The sequence below is a fragment of the Aythya ferina genome (genome assembly GCF_964211825.1).
Source record: "Aythya ferina genome assembly, chromosome: 1".
Lineage (NCBI taxonomy): Eukaryota > Metazoa > Chordata > Aves > Anseriformes > Anatidae > Aythya > Aythya ferina.
Genome location: NC_140296.1, coordinates 75,422,359 through 75,446,906, shown reverse-complemented (window position 1 = coordinate 75,446,906; position 24,548 = coordinate 75,422,359). Strand labels below are relative to the sequence as shown.

The 24,548-nt window shown below is 35.5% G+C and overlaps 1 protein-coding gene across 1 annotated transcript; it reads right to left on the bottom strand.

Annotated features, from left to right (window-relative positions):
* Positions 1-558: 558 nt before the first annotated feature.
* On the bottom strand, positions 559-8,411 carry LOC311429736 (uncharacterized protein). Its single transcript, XM_084505931.1, has 4 exons — positions 8,262-8,411; positions 5,348-5,695; positions 3,907-4,007; positions 559-842 (listed from the first exon to the last, which is right to left on the bottom strand). Exons 1-4 carry the CDS (start codon positions 8,314-8,316, stop codon positions 669-671), a joined length of 678 nt encoding a protein of 225 aa, XP_084362057.1. The 5' UTR covers positions 8,317-8,411; the 3' UTR covers positions 559-668.
* Positions 8,412-24,548: the final 16,137 nt, after the last annotated feature.

Sequence of the window (24,548 nt, the reverse complement as noted above, 5' to 3'; positions counted from 1 at the left end):
TCAGAAATTAAAACTTTTAAAAATACATTCAGTATTTTCATTCTGTTGGGAGATGCATGTGCCCAAAGTGCACTATGTGAGTGGCATAGGTGGCTACAAAACTAAGTGTGGAAGAATTTGCAGGTATTTATAAACATGGGGTTGTGTAAGGAGTTAGAAATAAGATCAAAAAAACACGTGAGAACACGTGAGAAATTCCTCTATGATAAACTCTAAATTCATCACAATCTATCACTACAGTGGACCTATACTATATTACAGAATTTGCCATTGCTGTTGTAAAGCAAAGAAACTGTATTAACCCAAGGAAAAAGCAAAATTCCAACTTTTGTGTCTTTTTGTTTGAAATGGAAAAAAAAAAATATTGGTATGTGTGGTCAGACTTGTTGGCATTAAAAAGAAGTTTGAATATCTTTAACTTTTACAGTATTTTGATGCTAGCTGTGTACAGTAAAGCTCACTGTATCTGTAGATGTATAGACCATCATTAGTTTTGAATTATTTCATTAGTTTGAAATAAATACATGAACAAATGAAAAAAATCTTGAACAAGGAAGATTCCAAGCTAATGAAGTGACTTATGTATATATTTCTTCTGTATTTCAAAGTAGTACATATCACAGATGCTTACATCTTTACAGTTACAACTGTATGGTTTATTTTTCATATCATTTTCCTTTCAATGTGACTGAAGTTCTTACTAGTGACATATCTTCATATTCTTGGTTACACCCATTATTAACTGGTCTGGATGGCTTGTCATAAATCCATTCACTTTTCAGGGTAGCGCTGCTATCTGTATTTCTTGACTCAGTCTTGCACTTTTTACAGCACTGGTAAATCTGTTTCAATATTCCACAAAATATATTGTTAGGCAATAAAAATGTGTATCCATCAGATATTCATCTTTTTAGAGATCATATTCCTCACTTTACTGGGATAGCAACCCAGTATTTATTGCAAATTGTTTGTAAAGTTATGATACTTTTCACAGCACAAGTAAACATGGAAATACTAATGTTAAATACAACTTCATGAATTGACATACTATTTATTATTATTCTTAATAATTTTTAGTGGTACATTAGACCCTAATATTATTAGCTAATTAGGTATTATTTTAGGTATAGATATATATATTTATATATATGTATAGGAAATTAATATTAGGTGTAATATACCTAATGTTAATTAGGTATATTAGCTAATACCTGAGTAATTAACATGTTGGTATTTCATAGTCTATATGGTTTTAGCTAAGTGGTATATGGTCAACTGTAGACAATTATGATACAGTAAAACAATTATGGTATGTTTTAGTTTAAAATAAGAGTAAGAACTAATATTAAACATTATTAAATTGATTGATTAGCTTTTTATATGCTGAATTCTAAGACTTTACAGTTAGCAGAATAAGGGTAATTCATAAAAGTAGGTAGAAAGTGTGTCCAACTATATATCAGTGATTTCATGTAATACTTCTCCAATTCCTAATACTATCTCTTAAGGTGCATATATGCTGCCACTTTATAAAAATAGAGCATAAGGTAGGGGGAGAGAGATAACTATTATTTTTAATAATTTATTTATTCTTTATTCTTATGTAATTTAAATTAGTTGTTTGTTTGTTTTTGAGGGTGGATGAGATGGGTATCTTTTGGGGAAAATAAACAACTGACAGCTGTAACGGCTTCTCCATAAAGTATACACAATTGTCATGCAAGTCTCATTGGAAAAGTGCATTGTGGTGCCCTGTTCTGGACTTTGAAGCACAGAAAAAGTTTGACAGAGGTAAGGGAAAAGCTAAGAGAATTTTAGGCTAAAAAGAGGTAAGTTCCTCTTCCTGAGATAGCAGTTCCTTCCAGAAGCTACGTGAAGGGCTCAGCCAACCATGACATACCAGATTTAAGCAGTGGCCTAGAAGGGCTGAAGGGCCTTTGAGTGATTCAGTCCCTCTTTCATTATTGCATGCTCTGATTTTGACATGATACACATTTTCATGATACAAAACATTTGTCATTTAGTGGAAAAAAAAAAAAAAAGACCCATAAGAAGTTATAAACTCCCTGACTTCGTAAATCTCAGTGTCTTTCTCTTTAGCTGGTGCAGTGGGTTGATCCTGGCTAGCAGCCAAGCAACCACAGAGCTGCTTGCTCACAACCCAGTCCCCAGCAGAAGAGGGGAGAGGACAGGAAGAACAAACATGAAAAATCTCCAGGGTCAAGATAAAGACAGTTTAATAGGTGAAAAAAAAAAAAAACTGTGAAGCAAACAAAATCAGGAAATCGCTCATCAGCTCCCTCCAGCAGACCAATGCCAAGCCATTGTCTGAGCAACAGTCACCTCAGTAGTGCAAAGTGCTATTGTATCTCAGCAATTTTTTTGGTGTTTGTGTTTTCTTTTTCTCTTTTTTTTTTTTTCTTTTTTCTTTTTTTGTTGTTGTTCTTGTTTACCTCTTCTCTCTCTGGCTTGAGTTCACTCTGTCTAACCACACATCCTTTGTCTCCAACTGCCCGACCTGTGTGAACATTTCTAGTTTTGATGTGGCTGTGAGGTAACAGAACTTAACAACTGGGTTTCTAAAGAAAATAAAACCCAAACCTTATTTGACCCAGAAGTGCAACCAGATACCATAAGTATCTTTGTAGGTCTTGTAACTTACGTCACTGGTGTCAAGTCTTTTCATAACGAGATTCTCCACTGTGCAGTAGTGAGAGCTGTTGCTGTAATTAATGCTAGGTTCACTAATACTTAAATAGCCCTTTCACAAGCTGAGAAAGTCTGCTAAGTTTGTTGTCTGTTCCCTCTTAATCCAATTTAAACTGCATTTGTTGACTACTAAGGGACTGTACACTATAGTTTTTTGAGAGGGGAGATTGTTGCACAATGAAGCACAAGGAACTTTTTATGTCTCATAAATGATAATCTTTGAACTACATTTACAAGTAAGGACCTTGTAAATAGAGCACATTGTAGCACTGTCCCTGCCTTCAAAGATTGTGTAATGCTCATTTGCATCAAGTTATGACATAGCTCAGATTTCTTCAGTTCAGATTTATTTCCTTATGCAAAGTTTCCTTCACATAAAAGATATTTCCAAATATGATCAAAATAAAACTATTAGTTGAAATCTACCTTTTAGTTTTTTGATGCACAAAAAGTGATTGATTAAAATGATTATAAGGAGGGGAACAGAGCCAAGATTAGGAAAGACGGAAGGATTTGTAAAATATGTAGGAAGCATAAGAAATCACTCTAATCTTAGACAGTTTTGTATCAAAAATATATATATTTTCTCCTTCCCTTTAAAGTGTTTTCAAGTTTTCAAAATGTCAGTGTGCTTCACTGCTGACCAGGAAAATGTCAGGCAGGGACCCATATTATCTGGGGGGTCAGAGTGGACATAAAATCCTGGTATGACTGACTGGCTGATTGAAACATGAGTGAAACAAAAGATGAGCAGACGTTCATGTATGCCCAGTGGAGCTCATTAGGAGCTGGAGCCCAGACATATGGAGGAAGCAGGATGTGTTTTAAAATGCTGATTAAGTGTTGTGGTTTTTTATTATTATTATTATCATTTTGTTTTGTTTTATAATTCTGTTTACTTTCCAGGTAAAAGTAATAATTCTAGATCAACCACCATCATAGACAACAGCTTCCCAGTTGTCAGCAAGTTCAGAAAACAGATCTAATTTCTCTATACATCTCCGCTGCCACAGCTTTCTGTTTCTTGCTCTCAAAACATTCAAAGGCAGGGGGTTCTACCTCTAACTTTTTACTTAACAGAAAACAGACTGACTTTTTAGTTTGCTATAGCTGCACAATCTATTTATCATTTCTTTCCATCAGAAGATACCACCTTTCTTTAGGTCTGTAGTATTTATTTTTGAAGTTATTACTTACACCAAAAGCCATGATAACTGTGGTGATAAAGATGGTGTATCCAAGAAGGAACCACCACCACCATGTCGTTTCTGATCTTGTACAATCTTTACATTTGAAATCTGAAATGAAGATAACAAAAAATAAGTACCTGAAAAAGAAAAAATAGTTGCTTTTCTGATATGATTTCATTTGAAGGATTAGTGAGGATTAGTCAGCACAGTTGTCTTAATTTTTATCACATTTTCTTTCGCTCTTTTTTTTTCCAGGCTAAAAGGTTAAGCCTCTCATGTGAGAACTATTGTCTTTGTTCTTCAGATGAAATTTTTGAAACTGTTGTTAGCAATTTATAAAATTAAAAGTAAACAAAATTCTCAGTGTGCTCCAAGTGGGATATGCATAAACATTTCTTTTATACAGCACACACTTACGCAATGATGAAAAAGCCTATGGTGGTTTTCATTGTTTCTTGTTGTTGTTGTTTTTGTGCGTGTTTTTTTTTTTTTGTTTGTTTTGTTTTGTTTTTTTTTTTTTGCTTGTTTGTTTTTGCTTGTTTGCTTTTTAAACTAAACCAAGCATGATTATGGTGTGTAAATCAAAAGAATTTCATCAACAACTGTTTTTCTTTAGGGACTAAAAAGTAATGCATTGGACAATTGTTATGCATAAAGTGAAATGTAGAAACAGAGAAATTCTTTGCAGTACATAGCATATGCTAGTTAGATTTGCCTGGAAAGTGTTCATGCACAAAACTTGGCTCTGCTACAATAGTGTACCTTAGTCATTGAGTTCACAGTCCCCATCAGGATTACAGAAATTAGAAAATTTGAGGACAGGGGAAGAGTTACAAGGTGATGAAAATGCTTTTATAATTACACAGAAAGAAACTCCCACTCCTACGTATCCCTACTTTCACAAACCTTTCTAAAAATACCCTTAGTGCTTAATTTACTATTCATTTTTCAGTGACTGGAAGGGGAAGCATGAACTACATATTTCAAAAAAGACAGCATACAAGGACTGAGGGAAATGATGAAAAATGGTACAAAATATTGTCACAGATTTCTGTTGTTTGTATGAAGCAAAGTAAAGATCCAGCAAATCTGTGTGCAGAATAGTAAGAAAAAAAAATATTTAAAATGTGTAATGTATATATTAATGTAGAATATGAATTTAAATAATACAATAATATGCAAAATATCGAAAATGTATAAAATATATTAAATGTTGAGTCAATGTTCTGCTGCCCAATGTCAGATGCAAAGAAAAGTCCCTGTCCCTGAGAAGTCTGGCTATATAAACTGTTCATACCTTCTCTCTCCTACTCATGACTGTAGACTGTTTTTTCCCCAACCTTCTTCTGGTAGCAGTGAGTGGTGGGAGAGAAGACAGTAAAATTTGTGGAAGACTTAATTCTCCTTGGATATATCAAGTCAGTTTCTGTGTATTAGACACTTCTTACCTTGTACTGTCAGCTTGGTGCCATTTCCACATTTGCTCAGAGTTTTCTGGGTTAGCGTCACATCACAGAAATAAAAGTTGCTGGCATTTTGGTCAACATTGCTGAGTTTTAAGATGGAGTATCCCCTGAACACATCCTTTGTAATGTGTATTTGTGGTCTGCCGGTGCCTGAGCTTGACCGAAGACTCTGCTGGTTGTTGCAACTGGGGCCTTTTCTCCAGTACACAACTGGCTCCTCGTTCTTGTCATTGGGGTATTCAAAGACACACAGCATCCAGGTTGTGGAGTTAGTGAGCACACTGGCATCTTCAGGATATTGCACAACTGAGATCTCTGGCCTACTGCTAGCTGTAATTATCAATTAATTAATTATCACCTTTATTAAAAGCAATGTTAATGTTCTGTTAATGTTATCCTATTAGTCCAATACATCATTATTTAAATATTGACATGCAATTTGTGGAGGAATCCTGGAAAGCAAGGAAATACAATATATCTAAAAGGAGGGGAAAAAAAAAAAAGTAACAAAAACTTTAGCAAAAATGAAATTCTATTCTTGTTTTAAATATAAGGATTATTTAAGTTTACTCACTTTCTGATATTTTCTATGCAAGGTCAACATCTTTTTTCTATGTTAATACAAGTCTTCAATTTCTATATTTTTTCATATTTTTATGAAAAAAAAATAAATGTTGATAATTCCTAACATTTTTCTTTTTAATTCTTTAAGTCTATATGCAGTAAAGATTTATACAGATACTGTGTGCACGTAAACTATCTACAGAGTTAATACAGAAGGATGGTGAAACCATAGATGGATAACATGAGATGGTTTTTTTTTGCATATATGCAGGCAACAATGAGATGAAGACTGGGAATATGCCTGAAATAAATCTGTTGCTGTGCCTTGAACTAAAATAATAATAATAATAAAACTGTTAATTAAAATAAGATTGCAATAAACAAGAAGATACACCACAAGAGACCAATCTTTCATTAAATGTAAAGAATTCCAGAATGTTAATACTTAGTCAATAAGCAAATAAGCAAATAAGTCTTTACTAGTTTGGAAATAAGTGAAGAGGCTTTTCCAAGACACATAGTTGTAGAATCATACAGGTACCTCTAAATCATAAGGTACCTCTATAATCCATCTTGTTCCAGCCACTCTGCCATGGGCAGGGATGCCACCCACTAGACTAGGTTGCCCAAAGCCCCACCCAACTGGCCTTAAACTACTCCAAGGATGGGGGCATCCAAAGCTTCTCTCAGCAATCTGTTCTCGTGTTCTACCACTCTTATCGTGAAAAATTTCTTCTTTATGCTCACTTTAAATGTAACTTCTTTAAAGCTACCTTCTTTAAATCTACCTTTACCAGGTTAAAAGCCTTTCTCCACCTTTCTTATAAACCCCCTTTATGTCTTGAAACTCTGCAGTAAATTCTTCCCAGAGCCTTCCCTTCTCCAGGCTGAACAACCCCAATGTTCTCAGCCTTTCTTCATAGGAGAGGTGCTCCAGATCTCTGATAACCTTCATGATCCTCCTCTGGACCCATAATGATGAACTCTGAGATATTTTTTTTCTGAATAACAAAAAAATCCCTATTTGACACCCATCTCAGATCAGCTAGCAGTGACATCTCACTATTTCTAGTGAATATGACTAAACTTTATCTACATTTGTGTCTCATCTTAAGTGTTTTGAGATTCTAACTAATAATTCACACAAGATTAATCTGCTTTCAAGTCAGTTATTTAAACTTTAAATAACCACATTGAAACTCCAACACTTAACCTTACTCTCCCTTTTTAGTCGATAAACTGAAATAATAATTTAAAGGCAAGATTGATTTAATGCCACAATAAAGGTTTAAACAGATTGAATGATTTATTTATTTACTTACTTTACTGTAAGAACATCTATTTCTCATGTAGAGTAATAAATTCATGAAAGAGACATTCAGAATTCTGTGAAATGAATCTTTTCCATCTGAGCAACTGCAACTAGACTTCCACCATTAGCTGTATTTACTGAATTGCTTTGAAATTAAACATTTGTCTTATGTGTTACTTATGCATTTTTATACCAAGTATAAAAAAAAAGGAAAATTATTACTAAGCACAGACAACACATGCTTTTAAAAATATTAGAACAAACTAATATGATGCTTCAAAATAGTTGGTTACCTCTAATTTTTTATATTATTCTTTTTAGACTTCTTGTCATCTGAGCACACATACTAAGAAATGTATGCTCAGAAATGACTGTTCTGTACTTGAAAGAGGTTTGGTTTGCTGAAATATAACATGGAATAGATTTTAAAAGGGACATAAACCCAGAGGAGTGAAGGAAGTTTCTGGGCTATATCCTTCTTTTACTTGAAAAACAACTTTCTTTAAAAAAAAAATCAATATATCACATTGATAGCAATATTTCAAAACCCATGTAAAACCAATTTCAGTATACTCAATGAAGGAAAGCAACTTTGTGTAAAGAAAAGGATGTGTCATATCTGAAATATCTTTTGCATTTTCATCATACTATACAATTAAAAAAAAAAAAAAGAAAAGAAAAAAAAGCTCCAAATAAGATTTATATTTCTTTCCTTTTAAATTTGTTAGTATAAATGAATAGTTTTAAAAGTACTTCAAGACTCACTTATACTAAAGTCCTGAAATAAAGTTATTGACCTAAATATTAAAATATCAGTACAGATTTCTAATATGCAAAAGTGAACCCGCTCTTCTTTCTTTTTATTATTATGTGTCAGTCAGATTTAATTTTTTTTGACACTTTCATCCTTGATTAAAAATTGACACTGATTTTCTCAAAAGTTAGTTTTTTAAGAATTTTGAGGTTAAAAAACAAACAAACAAACAACAACAACAACAAAAACTGCAAAAAAATACTTACCTGAAAAGTGAACAAAGTAAGATATTGTAATTAATATAGGCTTAATATAAGGCATCGTTTTCTTGGAATTGCCAATGAAAAGTTTTAAAAGGTCAACTGAGACTGCTAAAACCACAGCTATCAGCAACTAGCTGAAAAATAAATTAAAGTCCTCCTAAAAACATGTTTTTAACCCTGTTTCTAAGGGGAGGTTCCTGTGGTTTTACTCACTGTAACTATTTCCCTTTCTGCCATCACACATCCTGGACATTGCAACAGATTAGTTTATAATATTGTAGTTTCAAGTTGAACTCTGCTATGACTGTTTTTACATTCTGAGTATTTTCTTCAGACAACTAGGAGAAGGATTGGTTTTCTGTGGTGAATTTACTCAAAGCTGACAAAAACAGAAATAAATCATTGGTAGCAACAGTGACAATATAATACAGCAAAGTTGTCAACAGATACCTCTCTTTGATATTCTTGCTGAAAGACCTGTTTATGCCTTCAGCACCAGAAGGATGAAGCTCTATCTAGCTTTGGTTCAATTAGACAAATAAAACATACCACAAGAGTGTTTCAGAAATAAATAAAAAATAAAAACAAACATAATTTCTTCTTTTTTTTTTCTTTCTTTTTTTTTTTTTCAGAAAAGAAATCATGCAATCCAACATATATGAACATTAGCTGCCAAGAACCATAATGTGGCAAAGAAAGCAATGTAGTTATCACCCTAACACTTACCTTTGGAATTCACAGAAGCCCATTAGGTCAGCTAACCTCCTCATAGCTCCTTGTATAAACTATTAAATTTCATCATGCACAGTTACCCCTGTGTTTTACTAAAGCTTGATTTTATCGCACTGCACTGCCCACGGATTTGAATGTCTGCATTTGACTGCAGAGATAACTTCCATGGAAATATCTAGTTTTGATTTGAAGACACTGAGAGGCATCTACAAACTCAATAGCTTGTTGCTGAAATGACTAACGATTCTCACTGTGAAAGGCTGTGTCTTCACCTTACATGTCCTTTATTATATCAATTCTTTTGCCACCCGCTCCCCCCTCCCGCCCTTTTTACATGTAAGTTGTTATATGGGATAACATCCTGATAATTGTTTTCAAATAAAATAAAAAAAGGCGTTCAAGGCTTCTGATAGAAGGCATTTTCTCCAGTCCTGGGATAAGATATATATGATTCTATATAGACACCTTAAAACCATTTTACTACATTTTTCTACAGAGTTAAAATCAAATTTCTACTCTTCTGCTTCTCTGTCTTGTTTACAAATACAAGGATACACAGCGTCCTGCTGGGAGGCCACTATGTTTGTCTACTTGAAATGTTGCATGTCTTTGCAGAATCACTGCCTTCTAAGGTGGTACAAATATATTCCATTTTCATTAAATAGCACTAAGACCAGAACCAAAACCTCTAAATTTCCAGTAGGCATAATATATTTTGTCTCCTTGACAACTTTTAGAAATGTTTGCTAAGCTGATCTTAAAATGCTAATTGTATACTCCAATCATTTTATTATTTTCACCTATTTCTTAAAGAATTCTATCCCCCTAATCCACATTCACTCAGATGTATGTCTCAGGAAAATAAATAAATAAAAGCAAAAAAATGTAGACTATTTAAACTTAAATTTGTGGACACATTATTTACTGTTGTTATCAATGGATTACCTAAAATTAAAATAGAGCAAAAATTGTGTTCTAGAGACACCAAATAGCTAACTAATCACACAAAGGAAATAATATCAACAAGAAGATAAAAAATAACTCTTATTCCCTAAAAAATAGGCATAGATAAATAATTTTAAAAAATTTGTAAAGAGAATGTATCATTAAACTTATGCCATTCTTTACCTCATTTTTTATCAACAGATTAACATATGAATATAATCACCAATAAAAAATTTAATATAATTTAATAATTATATAATTATATAGTATATATAATATAATATATAATATGTAATTATATATATAATTATATAATTATAATTATAATTAATTTAACATAAATATATTAACATGTTATATGACATTATACAATATATATTTATATATTTCATATATAAGTATATGAATAATATAATTAATAATATTACTATAGTGATAATTGTGATGATAATGATAAATATCTATATAATGTTAATTATATTAATATAAATTAATATTAATTGATTAAATAGTAAGTGTAAAAACAACAGCTAAATTGGATATTATTCTTATAAATCATATCTGATATTAATCGGGTTGAAGAGAGAAATAAAAGAAATGTAAAATTCTTTGAATTTCCTGCTTCTAGGAAGTAACTCCCCATATAATATTTTTACCTTTAACATTTTGAACAACAGTGATAAAAGCCCTTAAGATACTGATTTGAATAAGCAATAGGTGATTCAGAGAAAACTGATCAAAGGCAAGCATAAGGAAATTAATGCAGCTGGTCCAGGATTCACACATACATTTGAGCAGTTATCCAGTATCAGAGGATTCTGTTTCATTTTATGTTGTTTTCCAGAAAATTAATGTATTTAATTTGATAGGGATAGAGTTACTCTATGTTTTAACACAGTGTTTATCTCAGTATCTTGTTCTAATGACTTGGACTCAGCTAAAGTTTAACCTGGTTTTAATCACAGAATCACAGAATGGACGAGGTTGGAAGAGACCCCTGAAGACCCTCTAGTCCAGCTCAGCAGGATCACCTAGAGCACATTGCGCAGGATAGCATCCAGGTGGGTTTTGAATATCTATAGAGAAGGAGACTCCACAATCATATGTAATTACAATAATGTTGAATTATACTACAAAGTAGAACTTTGTGAGGTAAATAAGCATTAGTTTATTGGCTTAGTGAGAGTTCAGCAAACAAAAAGGCTTGCCTACTGTTGTAACTAACTAATCCATTAATTATGAATTGCCTTTAGTTTATGTATTAGTGTTATACAATGCAAAAAAGTACTCATCTCTTTCAAATGATAGACAAAATTCCTCATGAAATGAAGTCCTGCCAGAGCTTTGAGTTTCAGCTAACCAAAATACTTATGCTAGTATATAACAATAAGCTTGAATCTATTGCTATTCAGTAATAATTTTTTGAAAAGAAACTGTATCTCATAGGAATGATGTGTATGTGACATAAACACTTTCATGAAGAAAAATCAGATGATTTTTGTGCTTATTGGTCAGTTGCTATGTGAATTAAACTTGTGACCAAGAAAACAAGTCAAAGGTTTTGAAATAATTAAGATCTTTAAAAAGATGAAATCTAGAAATGTTATGTCATGGCATACAATAGGAAATATTGAAATGTCACTGCATAAAAGTGTTTTTTACTCTCTAAAACTGGAGAGAGATTAATTTTAAATGTATTATTTTCTTCCTATACATGACATAGATAAAGCTTGAAACTTAAGATAAGGTAATAACTGTACAATGACCTTGTAACCTTTTCTCTAAAAAGAAGCACACAACCTAAGGATATGGTGACTGACATGTAGGTCTTCTTCAGGACCTACCCACAGTGATGAAAATAAGAATCATGTCAATTAAAATATCAGAACAATACCAACACATAAGCATGCTTACTTTTAGACTTCTTTCACTCCTCTGTGGTTTCTTATTACCAGCTTCAACTATAATTTCAAGGAATTTGGAAACTTGAGTTTATCTAAAATTATATTTTAATTAACCGCTAAAATGAGGATTCGTTTTAGGACTATAATAGGGACGATACATATTTACAAGGCCTAGATTCCAGCTGATTATTGTCTATCTACAGGACTGGGAGAAAAAGATGGATAGATTTACCTAGTAGGCTGTAGCTTCTCTGTCAGCAGAGTTGTTTTCACTATGATAAGCGGAAAAATTGAGAGAGTAACTGTGCAGATGTCTAACTGCTCTGTGGCTGCAGCCTGGAGGAACAGCACAGTTAAGTAATTTCTAAATGAAGTACAAATACACGATCTGTTTTGAAATTTATAATGGTATCACCAAGAGATGAGAAAATAAATTCTGTGCAAATTTCTACTGAAGCCATGAAAATAGATAACAAGACATGAAGGAAGATACAAACAATCTCAGAGTAATACCTCTTCACTGGTCCTTATTTGGAGGTATTTAACCCTGAAAAGCAATCAGGCATTTTATGAGTGTCTATAAAAATGCAGGTGAATATGGCAGTGTGAAATAAAACAGTGCCTTGTAGTTAATGACTACCCAAAAATAGCTACTTTACAACATAAAACTGCTTGAAGCAGACATCTCCTTAGCACATATTAAACAAGTAAGATAATTTGCATCCAGTTTATTCTTTAGATTTATTCAGCATAAATCTAGAGTCCAAGAAAGCAGGTAAACATTGTAGAAATCTTGCTAATGGTAAGAGTAGCAGAGCTCTGGAATAGATTCTCTGGGGAGGCTGGACACCTTAGAGAAAGATGAGTGTCAAGAACGACATGGGAGGATCCTATATGGGGACTAGTGCATATGACCTCGAGGTTTCTCTCTGTTTTCTAATCAGATGCACAATATGGAAGAGGGCTGCCACTAGCACAGACTGAGAGAATATCAAAAGCTGCTTTATATCTAGTGACTGTTCCTAAAAACTTAAGATGTTCTTCATCTTCAGGTTGCCCAGGTAATGCAGACTCTGTAAACTCCTGCTGGGTGTCTCCATAGTAGTGCATTGCTTAGCCTAGTAGGAAGTTAAAGGCATTGCAGAATCTTTCCTACTTGTAGGCAGAACAAAACAGGAGCAAAAATGAAATTCACAATGAAAAGCAAATACTTCAATTGTACCCTCATTCACAAATAGAGAAACTGGATGGATATGACAGGTGAAATGTGGAAAGAGTACATTATCTCTTTTGACCAAAACTCCTACCTTAGTTTAATTATTTAACTATTACTAATTCTTACAGCCAAGAGAGGAAATTTCAATACTAGCAGAATATTTACCATGTGTATAAATCTCTTTAGTAACCAATATGAATTAAAAGTGCTGTTAATCATTTGAAATCTGGAGACCAAATTTTTTCACTGTTCCTATCCATAAGTTGGTATGGATGAAACTGCCAGCAGTGTATATCAGTAGTGGATCTGCAGCTTGCAGGTTGAATTTAGAGCAAGTTGTTTATGAAGTCAGCTAATTTCAGACCCCAGTATTTTGTGTTACTAATAAATACAAAATTTAATTGCAGTTTAAATACAATCATTGGGGGAAAATAGCTTTATTGGACTTAAAAGCATGTGTGATTAAGAAAACACTTTAATAAACATTAATGTGTGGCATCTTTTCTTCTTGCTTGATCAGGAATTTGAGATTTTCCATGCAGAGAAATATGGAACCTGCTAACAGTTTCTTGATCTTCTGGGTATGTCCACATGCAGAGCTGCTTTTAATTGCACAATGAAGTGTGCTTCTGAATTCTGGAATATTTTCCATATTCTCTCAGTAGGAGTGGAATGATCTTAAGTCTCTTTTTGCTGACAGCTGACACCACCATCAAAGGAAATGCAGTGTGGTTATCCAGTGGATTCTGTGGGATCTTTCTGTTGACCAGCAGCAGGGAGTCTACCGTATATTAAAATGACTTACCCTTTCTGGGAGTTCTTTCCTTGAACCTCGTTCAGAGAAATACAAATAGTAATTAAATGCTCAACAAACAACCCAAGCAGGATAGTGACACTAAATTCTATCAGTCTGCATCATTACCTGATGCATCAAAATATTTCTACCACAACAAACACAGTAGTTCAGTGTTATGATCGTGGACACACCTAAAAGTGATAACTGCTACTCTGTATGCTACTCTGAGATTTCATCTATAGCTTTAGATCAATCCTTCACACATGCTCAGAGTATTCTTAATACATGTGGTCAGCTCTCAGCCTATTTCAACAATGCTGTAACGAACACAATTTTTTCTGACATTATCTGGCGCTTGCATAAGAAATGGAAAGCTGCAGTTCTTCCTCAGCTTATTGATGTGAAATTCTACGATTCAGAAAACTCCACAGAGTGCAATATGAATAATGCTATTATAGAGTCAAAACACTCTTCTTTGCCTCTCTCTACATCTTTAACTCTCTTTCTCTCCATCCCCATTCCCTTTACTCTCTTCTATGTTGAAAATGGAGAACCACACTAAAGTTGCCCCTCTGGCCTGGAAATATTATTTTCTGTGTTAAATTGAGGAAATTTTTACTACTGTGTATTTCACTGTCTGCTGCTGTACCATAGAAGGCAGAAACAAAATTATTTTGGTCTTTATAGATCAATATCAAAAAAAATCCATTTAAAATCCACACAGAAATTTAAATGCAGCTAGTACAAAGAACAAAATATCATGTTTTCTATTCTCACTGAGAAATCAATTCAATAACAAAGACACATTTTTATACATGTTCTGGTTTATAAACTGGCTTGAGGTGAAACTACATTCGGGGTGTTCGGCAGTCTCAAACTGCAAACACAAGACTTCCAGTAAACCAATAAGAATATTTCTTTAGGCAGGAGTTATCATATTCAGTAGGCAGGACATCGTTATCACACAGAAAACAAAACAAAGCAACCCCCTTCTTGTAAATCTTGTTTTTGCAAATCCTGTTAGGACGATGATATAGCTGCAATACAAACTGACATTACAGGGGGCTAGAAATCTCATTGTTTGACCAAAAATGTGGCAACTGTACACCCCAGAGAAATCCTTACCTTGCCTATTACCTTTTCACTGGTTATTCTTAATAAATAACAAATAGAGAAACTGGATGGAAACTGGTTATTCTTAACCAGTGAAAAGGTAATAGGCAAGGTAAGGATTTCTCTGGGGTGAAATTGATATTGGGGTGACAATGTTTGTTAGAGTTTCTCAGTCTCCTGAGTGCTATCACTATAGTGAAAGCATCAGAGTCAATTCTCCTACACCTCACAGTCCTGCTGGCCATAGACTAAGCTAGGTATAAGACAATCTGTACATAAAATAATTTGTTATCAAGATTACCCTTTCAAACATCCAACGGAAAAGATGAAACCATTTCAAGAGTAGCTCTGTTCACTGATAAATCAACACATCTTTATGCTTTCTCATATCAAAACTAAGCAACACACTTTAATGTAAGTTTAATGTAAGTATTCTTCACCTGTTGGCAGGAAGAGTTTTTAAAAAGTTTTTTAAAAAAGATGTAGTCTTTCTACACTGTACATCCATTTCAACTTCTTGAGACATATCCACTTGAACTGGAGCAATTTATTTGACTGAATGCATTAATTTTCCCTTTAAAGAAATTATTAACTTTAATGTTAATGTTACCTAGCAGCAAATAGAAAGCCTTCTTTTTATTTATTCATATATTTATTTATTTATTGTGCTGTTAATTTCACAAACAAACCTGAGGTGGAGGATATAAGCCTGAAATATGATTTCTCCCTGAAGTATAGCTAGTTGCTCTGGCACTTATGTCAGTGTTGGTGTAATTGGGTTGAGCAAGACAATTGCTTGAACTTTGAAAGCATGGCATTAGCTCCTTTCAAATCCTACTTACTTGCATTATCGCAACATTCTACGTTTGTATCAAGCGATGAACTTTTATCTCTACAGAAACTATATTTCATGCATGGAAATAGAAAACTAAAAGTGTAGAGATAGAAGAATAAAATGTTAAAGGGCGGATGAAAAAGAGGAAGAGGATATCCTAAAGATAAATGTAAAAACACTATTTTATTTATGTATCTTTAGATTAGTGTGGTGTAACTACAGCTCCCAGACAGGATGCTTCCTATAAAGCTCTTTGATGTTTTTGACAGCTGCACAAATGAAATTATGTGACAAGGATTGTTTATCGTATAAGATCAAAAGTTCCAATTACTTACAATAATTTTGCAGTCAATAATGAAAAATTATGAAGCTAATAACATTTTCCTCTTGTATTGTGATTTATCTGTAAACCAGTAATCTGTATTGTCAAAAATTACATTGGTTCATGGACATGTAAACATGGAATTCTAACAATCGAATAAATATGAATAATATTGAATAAATATCCACATTTTTTTTATTTTTTTTTTCTGAAGACTCCTTGTAATTCATAGAGGTTTTTGTTTGTTTTCTCAAGTGCTTTTGAGCTGATGAAGAAAAAAAAAAAAAAAGAAGGAAATGAAGAAAAAGAAAACTAGCTTGCTTTTGAGAAGCTGGAGCTTCATGTTCTACTATTAAAAAAAAAAAAAAGCAAAATGATACCTGAAAATTTGAGAAAAAAATAAGTCAGAATTGAATTTTATTGGGAGGGTGAGGGGGTGATACATGGAAGCTTATACTATCACAGTCATCCTTTGTCATTTCCTTTAATAAATACTATCAAGAGTTTCCAGTGGTGGCAGTCCTCCACCTTTGTCTAGCATTAAATGCCCTTCTAAAAATAAGGACCTGAAAGCTAATAAGGCCTTCTCATAAACCCAACATATTTGTTTTCAGATGGCGAAAATCACAGGTGTTATTAATGAAGCAACTAATTTACAGTTTTATATCCCTGCGGAGAAGACAGTAACAGTCAGGGAAAGAGATGGGTTACGAAAAGGTAAGTCTTATACACATGAGATAAACTGTGAAATAGTTGGGTTTTACTTTAATCAGCAAACATTTTATACGTTACACTGTCAAACTGAAACAGTGAAAATGCTGTGTGTTTTAAACCACCAATAGGGACTGGAGAGATAAAACTTTTCTTTTTAATTTCCTTTCATATTCTTTTAAGGTTAGAAAAAAAATCACATAAAATGTAATGCTTTCCACTACTTGTCTAAAGAGTTGTTTTTTTCTTTTAACTTTAAAACAGAAATGAAAAGAAGATTTATATATGGAATACACTCTAAAGATATATACATAGAGCAGTTTGATTAGAAGGGCTATTATTAGATCCATGAGGAAACATTGTTACTGGCCAGCATAATTTCTCATTTAATATAACTTTTAATCCACTCCTGCAAACACGAACTATCAAAGGAACTGGCAGAGTCCTTGCATTTTTGTAAAGTGTTGCCTTTTATAATTTTTTTTTATCTGTTTTGCTTGTGGTGCAAGTTTGCCCTCCTTCCACTGAATTCCTTTTCAGTCTCTGAAAATTTCCTCTATAGACAGTTTTCAGGCTGAGTTAATCCTCCTCTCGTCTCCTCTCCTCTCGTCTCCTCTCGTCTCCTCTCCTCTCGTCTCCTCTCGTCTCCTCTCCTCTCGTCTCCTCTCCTCTCGTCTCCTCTCCTCTCGTCTCCTCTCCTCTCGTCTCCTCTCCTCTCGTCTCCTCTCGTCTCCTCTCGTCTCCTCTCGTCTCCTCTCCTCTCCTCTCCTCTCCTCTCCTCTCCTCTCCTCTCCTCTCCTCTCCTCTCCTCTCCTCTCCTCTCCTCTCCTCTCCTCTCCTCTCCTCTCCTCTCCTCTCCTCTCCTCTCCTCTCCTCTCCTCTCCTCTCCTCTCCTCTCCTCTCCTCTCCTCTCCTCTCCTCTCCTCTTTTCCACATCATTTTTCCAAACTAAATCTCTTTCTGTATAAGTGAGTCCCGTGAAGAGCCCTGTGCAATTTCAGAGCAGAATCAGCCAAGGTGACTGAGTTCAGCAGCAGCACCCACCACAACTTTCATTCACTAACAGAGCCAGAGAAAGGGAAGCTGCTGCAACTCATTTGTCATAACAGCCAGTTTCTAGAGTGTCTTCAGATGAAAAGAGGGACTGGGATTCCAGCTTTCAGTCTGAAAGTTCTTGATTGTAACTCAAGTTCTGGCCATACACAACTCCTTGTCCTGGTTAGGTTAAAATAAATTTGGAACCTTATGAACTAATAAATATATATATATATATTAAAGTCAAGACAAAATATTTAAAGCAAACAACACAGTCATTTTCTATCTCTAAAAATTTCACAGCATTGTTAACTATTCTCAACAGTATTTGTTGTTTGAAGTAAGAACATCTTTAAAATGTCTGCAGGTGTCTACTGTGCTTTCAACAATGAAACTAAACAAAAAGGAAACCATCCAATTTTTCTCCATTGTCCAGTGCTTCTGAGCACCAGAAATTTGAAGACCCAATTCACTATTATGTGATCTTGGTAAACAGTTTCAGAGTCTTATTTGATACAACTTTTGAGTGTTTAAGGCCAACCACACTGAAGTCTTACAGGAAGGATCCTAAAAGGAAAATGTGATGCTTTGCTTGTATTTGTCTCTTTCGCAGGATCTCTCTGTTCTATCCATGATGAGCACATGTCCTTTTTCCATTAGTATAAAATTGTTGATAGCATCAGCATCTCTCCTTGTGCTTCAGAAGCTAAGGCACAGATTCTTCTGATGTTTGCAAATCCTGCTTTTGAAAAGGAAACTTGGGATTTTTTCAGGTTCTCTTTAACAACATTGAGTAATGGAAGGTGGTTGACCTTCCTTTGACAATGCCAAGTAAGGTAATCATGAGGGGGATGACTGAGGAGATTGGGAAAGATAAAAGTAGACAACTTCTTCACTTTTTCCCCTCTTTTGAATTCATTTTGTACTCTGTATAGGAGGTCATGCCTGACAAACCTGATCTCCTTCTATGACAAAGTGACGCGCTGGGTGGACGAGGGAAAGGCTGTGGATGTGGTCTACCTTGACTTCAGCAAGGCTTTTGACACCATCTCCCACAGCATTCTCCTCAAGAAACTGGCTGCTCTTGGCTTGGACTGGCACACGCTTCGTTGGGTTAAAAACTGGCTGCGTAGCTGGGCCCGAAGAGTTGTGGTGAATGGAGTCAAATCCAGTCAGAGGCTGGTTACTAGTGGCGTCCCCCAGGGCTCGTACTGGGGCCAGTCCTCTGTAATATCTTCATCGATGATCTGGATGAGGGGATCGAGTGCGCCCTCAGTAAGTTCGCAGATGACACCAAGTTAGGTGCGTGTGTCGATCTGCTTGAGGGTAGGAAAGCTCTGCAGGAGGATCTGGATAGGCTGCACCGATGGGCTGAGGTCAACTGCATGAAGTTCAACAAGACCAAGTGCCGGGTCCTGCACCTGGGGCGCAATAACCCCAAGCAGAGCTACAGGCTGGGAGAGGAATGGTTGGAGAGCTGCCAGGCAGAGAAGGACCTGGGAGTGATGGTGGATAGTCGGCTGAATATGAGCCAGCAGTGTGCTCAGGTGGCCAAGAAGGCCAATGGCATCCTGGCTTGTATCAGGAACAGCGTGACCAGCAGGGCTAGGGAGGTGATCGTCCCCCTGTACTCAGCTCTGGTGAGGCCGCACCTCGAGTACTGTGTTCAGTTTTGGGCCCCTCGCTACAAGAAGGACATGGAGGTGCTTGAGCAGGTGCAGAGAAGGGCGACGAAGCTGGTGAGGGGCCTGGAGAACAAGTCCTACGAGGAGCGGCTGAGGGAGCTGGGCTTGTTCAGCCTGGAGAAGAGGAGGCTCAGGGGCGACCTTATCGCTCTCTATGGGTACCTCAAGGGAGGCTGTAGCGAGGTGGGGGTTGGCCTGTTCTCCCACGTGCCTGGTGACAGGACGAGGGGGAATGGGCTTAAGTTGAGCCAGGGGAGTTTTAGGTTAGATGTTAGGAAGAACTTCTTCACTGAAAGGGTTGTGAGGCACTGGAACAGGCTGCCCAGGGAAGTGGTGGAGTCACCATCCCTGGAAGTCTTCAAAAGACGTTTAGATGTAGAGCTTAGGGAAATGGTTTAGTGGGGACTGTTAGCGTTAGGTCAGAGGTTGGACTCGATGATCTTGAGGTCTCTTCCAACCTAGAAAATTCTGTGATTCTGTGATTCTGTAATTTCCTGTTTGAATGGCTGAATGTCAAAAGAATTATTAAATTGTACACAGTTATATTACTCTGTTCTCTTACATCATGAGTTTTCTCATTATACTGAAATCTGAAAATCCTAATATTAAAGTTGTGCAATTACAATTTACATTTTTAGGCATAGCACATTATGTTTTTATTAAAACTCATCCAACGTGATCACCTATAAAATATTTAGAGTATGATAAGAAGTATTGCTTAATCTGCTTTAATTTATCTCTTACGTACAACTAGATCTACAATTATATATACATATTAAAACATCTAATTTTAAAAACATCTTGCTTTAATCATGTTTATTATTGTAAAAAAATAGTGGATAATTATCTGTGGAAGACATGCAGGGAAATTTCATCATAAGCAAGTAACTAAGGATCAGAATAGGTATATAACCATTATTCGTCCTCTTAAATTTTATTTATTTATTTATTTATTACCCTTTACCTTTGTAAAGTTGGAGGAGTAACTATTTTGCTTTCTATTTCCATTATACAGATTTCTAACATATTCACTACCTCCTGTTAGTTACTTATGCAAAGTTAGAAAGAAAATCTTTTCAGGTCTCTTGATGTGTTATCTTTCTAAGGTTGTGGTGCAATCTATAGATCATGGGTAACCTCTACTGGAACAGAGCTGTGTATGTAGGTAGGGGAAACCAATCTAAGTCTGACTTTTCCTAGTAGGTTGTGCTCTAACAGACCTGTCACTGTCATCAAGTCTGTTTAAATTGTCAGTTTCTCAGTTTTCATTGTTGTTTGTTTTGTTTTGTTTTGTAGGATGGGAGGAGACCATTAAGTTAGCAAGAATAAGACTGTGAAGTTTAAACATTTGTCGTGGTTTAACCCGACCGGCAGCTAAACACCACGCAGCCGTTCGCTCACCCTTCCACCTCCCTCTCTGGGACGGGGGAGAGAAATGGAAAGTGAAGCCCGTGAGTTGAGATAAAGACAGTTTAATAAGACAGGAAAAAAAAAATAACAAAATAATAATAACAATAATAATAATGATGATACAATGGTGATAATACGAAAGTAATAATAGTATGTACAAACAAGTGATGCACAATGCAATTGCTCACCACCCGCTGACCGATGCCCAGCCTAACCCCGAGCAGTCCGGCCCCCTCCCCCCGGCTAGCCACCCCTATATATTGTTTAGCATGACGTCAGATGGTATGGAATACCCCTTTGGCTAGTTTGGGTCACCTGTCCTGGGTCTGTCCCCTCCCAGCTCTTACTGCACCCCCCAGCCTGCCCGTTGGCAGGACAGAGCAAAGGCTGAGATGTCCTTGGCTTAGTATAAGCACTGCTCTGCAACAATTAAAGCATCGGGGTGTTATCAGCACTCTTCTCATTCTAAGCCAAAACACAGCATTCCACCAGCTACTAGGAAGAAAATTAATTCTGTGCTAACTGAAACCAGGACAAAACATTACAGTTAAATTATAATTGTTACACTCCCAAAAAAAACACTCCTGAATGCTGCAGGGACTGTATTTGAGAAATGTCTAACTACTTAGTGTAGTAAAGAGTCACAAAATAGGTATTGATGCTGCAATATAAAGCACTGATCCATGTTCTTAGGAAGTTATTTCTAACAAGAATGACAGAGGAGATTCTTAAAAGACTATATTTAATAATTTTGAGCCCACAGCAATTTAATTTATCACTGTAGTGCTGAAACAGAGTATCATATTTGTCTTTGAAACTTGAATCAAATACTCTTCTCACATTAGAAATTCTTTAGGAACTTCTTACTTTATAGAACCAGGCACGTTAGGAGCCCAGTGTTCTGCAGCACCCTGTAGTAGCAAAATGCTTTTTTTGTTGTTGTTGTTCAAGTTCTGCTTCTATTTGCTGAACCATAAGTATTGGATAAATGGCAGCAACTGACCATCATGATGTATCAGTAACATCACTCTCAGGTGACATCCCTAAAGGGTAGCAGATGGAATCTAAACTAGCTGTCAGATCCAAACAAATACATGTACATGTCATAACAGCATCTTTCTCCATTATTGTACACATGCTGACATTCAACAAAGCTCATTTAAGTTCTGTTTTTGTTTGCTTGTTTGTTTTTAAGCTGTTAGTTGAGCATGGAAGTGTCTTTTAATATAAATATAGATAATAAATTGCATATAAGTGTCCCTACTATCTTACTGGGTGGCTTATGAATTCTAAAGGGGAGGGAGAAGAGGGAGAGGTGAGGCAAGTAAAAAATGTATTATGCATGATGGGGAACTGACAAATCATTTTGAAATTACCAGGGCCAACTGCTGAAGGAAGAAGTAGCTAGTTCAATTTCACCTCTGTGTCATATGTCTGTGCAGCGTATTAAGGGGAAGCTTAATGTTTTAAAGTATCTTTTCAAGTTTTCCATTTCCCTCTGCTGTGATGAAATTGGAAAAAATGTTAAACTTTTCAAATATTATTAAGTATGCAGTCATATTTTTCATTAGAGATATGTGAAATTTCATTCTCAGAGCTAGAAAGGCAAGGTTAAATGTTAAAGATTTTATATGTCTTAAGGCAAGCTTCTCCTCAGTGTAAGGGATTGCTGCCAGACTGCCCAAAGGATGTACTTTTCTGAGGATGATTTGATAGAGAGAATTAGCAGTGGTAAAAAATTTCAAAAATTCTGCTGTTTGAAGAAATCTCCACTAGACATAATTTCAATTCAGCTCTTTACCCTTTGCCCATAACCTGTCTTGGTGTAATGTTATTGCCATTGATTATGAACAATTATGTTTTGGGTATTTTTACTACTTTTTATTGCAATATTTCTTTAATTTTTTATCATCATTGTAACAGCCCTAACATTTTCTAATATGGACTGTTACAATCCTATTTAATTGGCAGTCTGCCCCCAGCTATGTTATTTTATTACTACTAGTAGTTGAGAAATGAGAGGAACGTAGTTCCCAATGACAACAAATGTAAACAGAAAGAAAATATGTGTGTCTCTGAAACCCTCAAAAGAAACACATTGCTAACCAAGGAAACCACATGACCTTCATGGGGCCCTAAATGAGAAGGCTTTCCTTTCATGTTTTAGCTAGACTATATGTTTTTACAGTTGGCAGGCAGGTTCTCTTAAAATGTTGCAGAGGGTTTATCTTTCCCTAAGATGAAATATTGGTTTTGTGGCTACTTCATCATAATGACAATACCACAAGTTTGCATTGTCTTCTATGGCAGAGTACTATCGCAAAAGAAATTGTGTTATATTTCTTAACATCACTGCTTTATAAAGGGCTTTTTAACAGGGTCCTTTAGTGGTGAAGACATTTTGTTTATAAACTGTAAAATTTTGTGGGGGGAAAAAAAAAAAAAAAAAAAAAAAACAACATAGAAAATGAATAGGCCTGTTTGTCCTTTGGAGCAAGAACTTCCTCGGGCACATGTGCCCTCCAAACTCTCCACATCTTTGCTGTGGATACTGCATCAGCAGCAATGGTTGGTGTGAGAATGCCATTTGCTCAGCAAGTTGCTTGTGGCTGGGATTCCGACTGTGAAGCAATGGTGAGACATTACTGTTTTGGTTTAATGTAGAGATGAAGCCATGTGTGTGTTTTTGTGTGATTTCATGGAGATGTCACCCTGGAATCAACAGCTTTCTCACTCACTGATGTTTCTTTCCCTGTTTTCAGGACTCATGCTGCTGTTTCTTACTTGTTTGAGAAACATTAGCAAAAGCTAATGTACCACTCTCACAAGAGACAAAAAAAACCCTGGAAGCGTTATTGTTGTCTGCTGATGGCTTTGGAAAATCCCTTACTGCGATATTTGTTTTTAATGGAGCATGTTGCTCTTCTGTCATCTCTCACAGAGTAACCACCAGGAATTTTTCCCTTTAGCACTTTCTGTGTAGCTGACACCTAGAGCCAGCCATGGTCCTGAAGCTGACCTCACCTCAAGGCAGAGATCAGAGCAGTTAATGTCAGGAAAGGAAATGCTCCTTGGGAGCTGCTCACTAGGAAGCTCGGGGCTCTTGCACTCTTCATGCATGTCACCTAAATTGACAGAACATGCAAGCAGACAGAAGCGCACTGAAAAAGCACCAAGGAGAAAGGGTTATGAGCACTTAGGGTTGGAAAGCAAAGCTTGCTTGCTCCAATACTACCAAAATTTTTAAATAGAAGGAGGAAAGCAATTGTCTGTGAATTGCCTTAAAAGTGGTATCACCTCTGATATTGAGATCCAGGCCCAATATTCTGTTTCAGTTTCCTTCCCTGTGCTCTGAGATTAGATATTGAAAGTATTCGGGGAATACCTTGCTATGTCCATAGATACCTTTGGATAAAAGCTTGTCATTTAAATATATTCTGTACTATAGTTTAAAGAAAGATTTGGAAGATTATGGAAGAACCTCCCATGCCTGCCAATATGGTGTTTTGTAGAAAAGGCATGTTGTAACTATGCTATTGTGTTGAGTATCCTCTCTAGTGATACTAAATCATTCAGCAAGCCCCTT

What these genes read in the sequence shown, in the direction of transcription:
- LOC311429736 (XM_084505931.1), bottom strand. Translation starts at nt 8,316, where the DNA reads ATGCCTTATATTAAGCCTATATTAATTACAATATCTTACTTTGTTCAC. An exon ending in TTACTTTGTTCACTTTTCAG is followed by an intron (nt 5,696 to 8,261) that starts GTAAGTATTTTT and finishes TGATAATTACAG; the next exon opens with CTAGCAGTAGGCCAGAGATC. An exon ending in CAGTTATCATGGCTTTTGGT is followed by an intron (nt 843 to 3,906) that starts GTAAGTAATAAC and finishes ATATTGAAACAG; the next exon opens with ATTTACCAGTGCTGTAAAAA.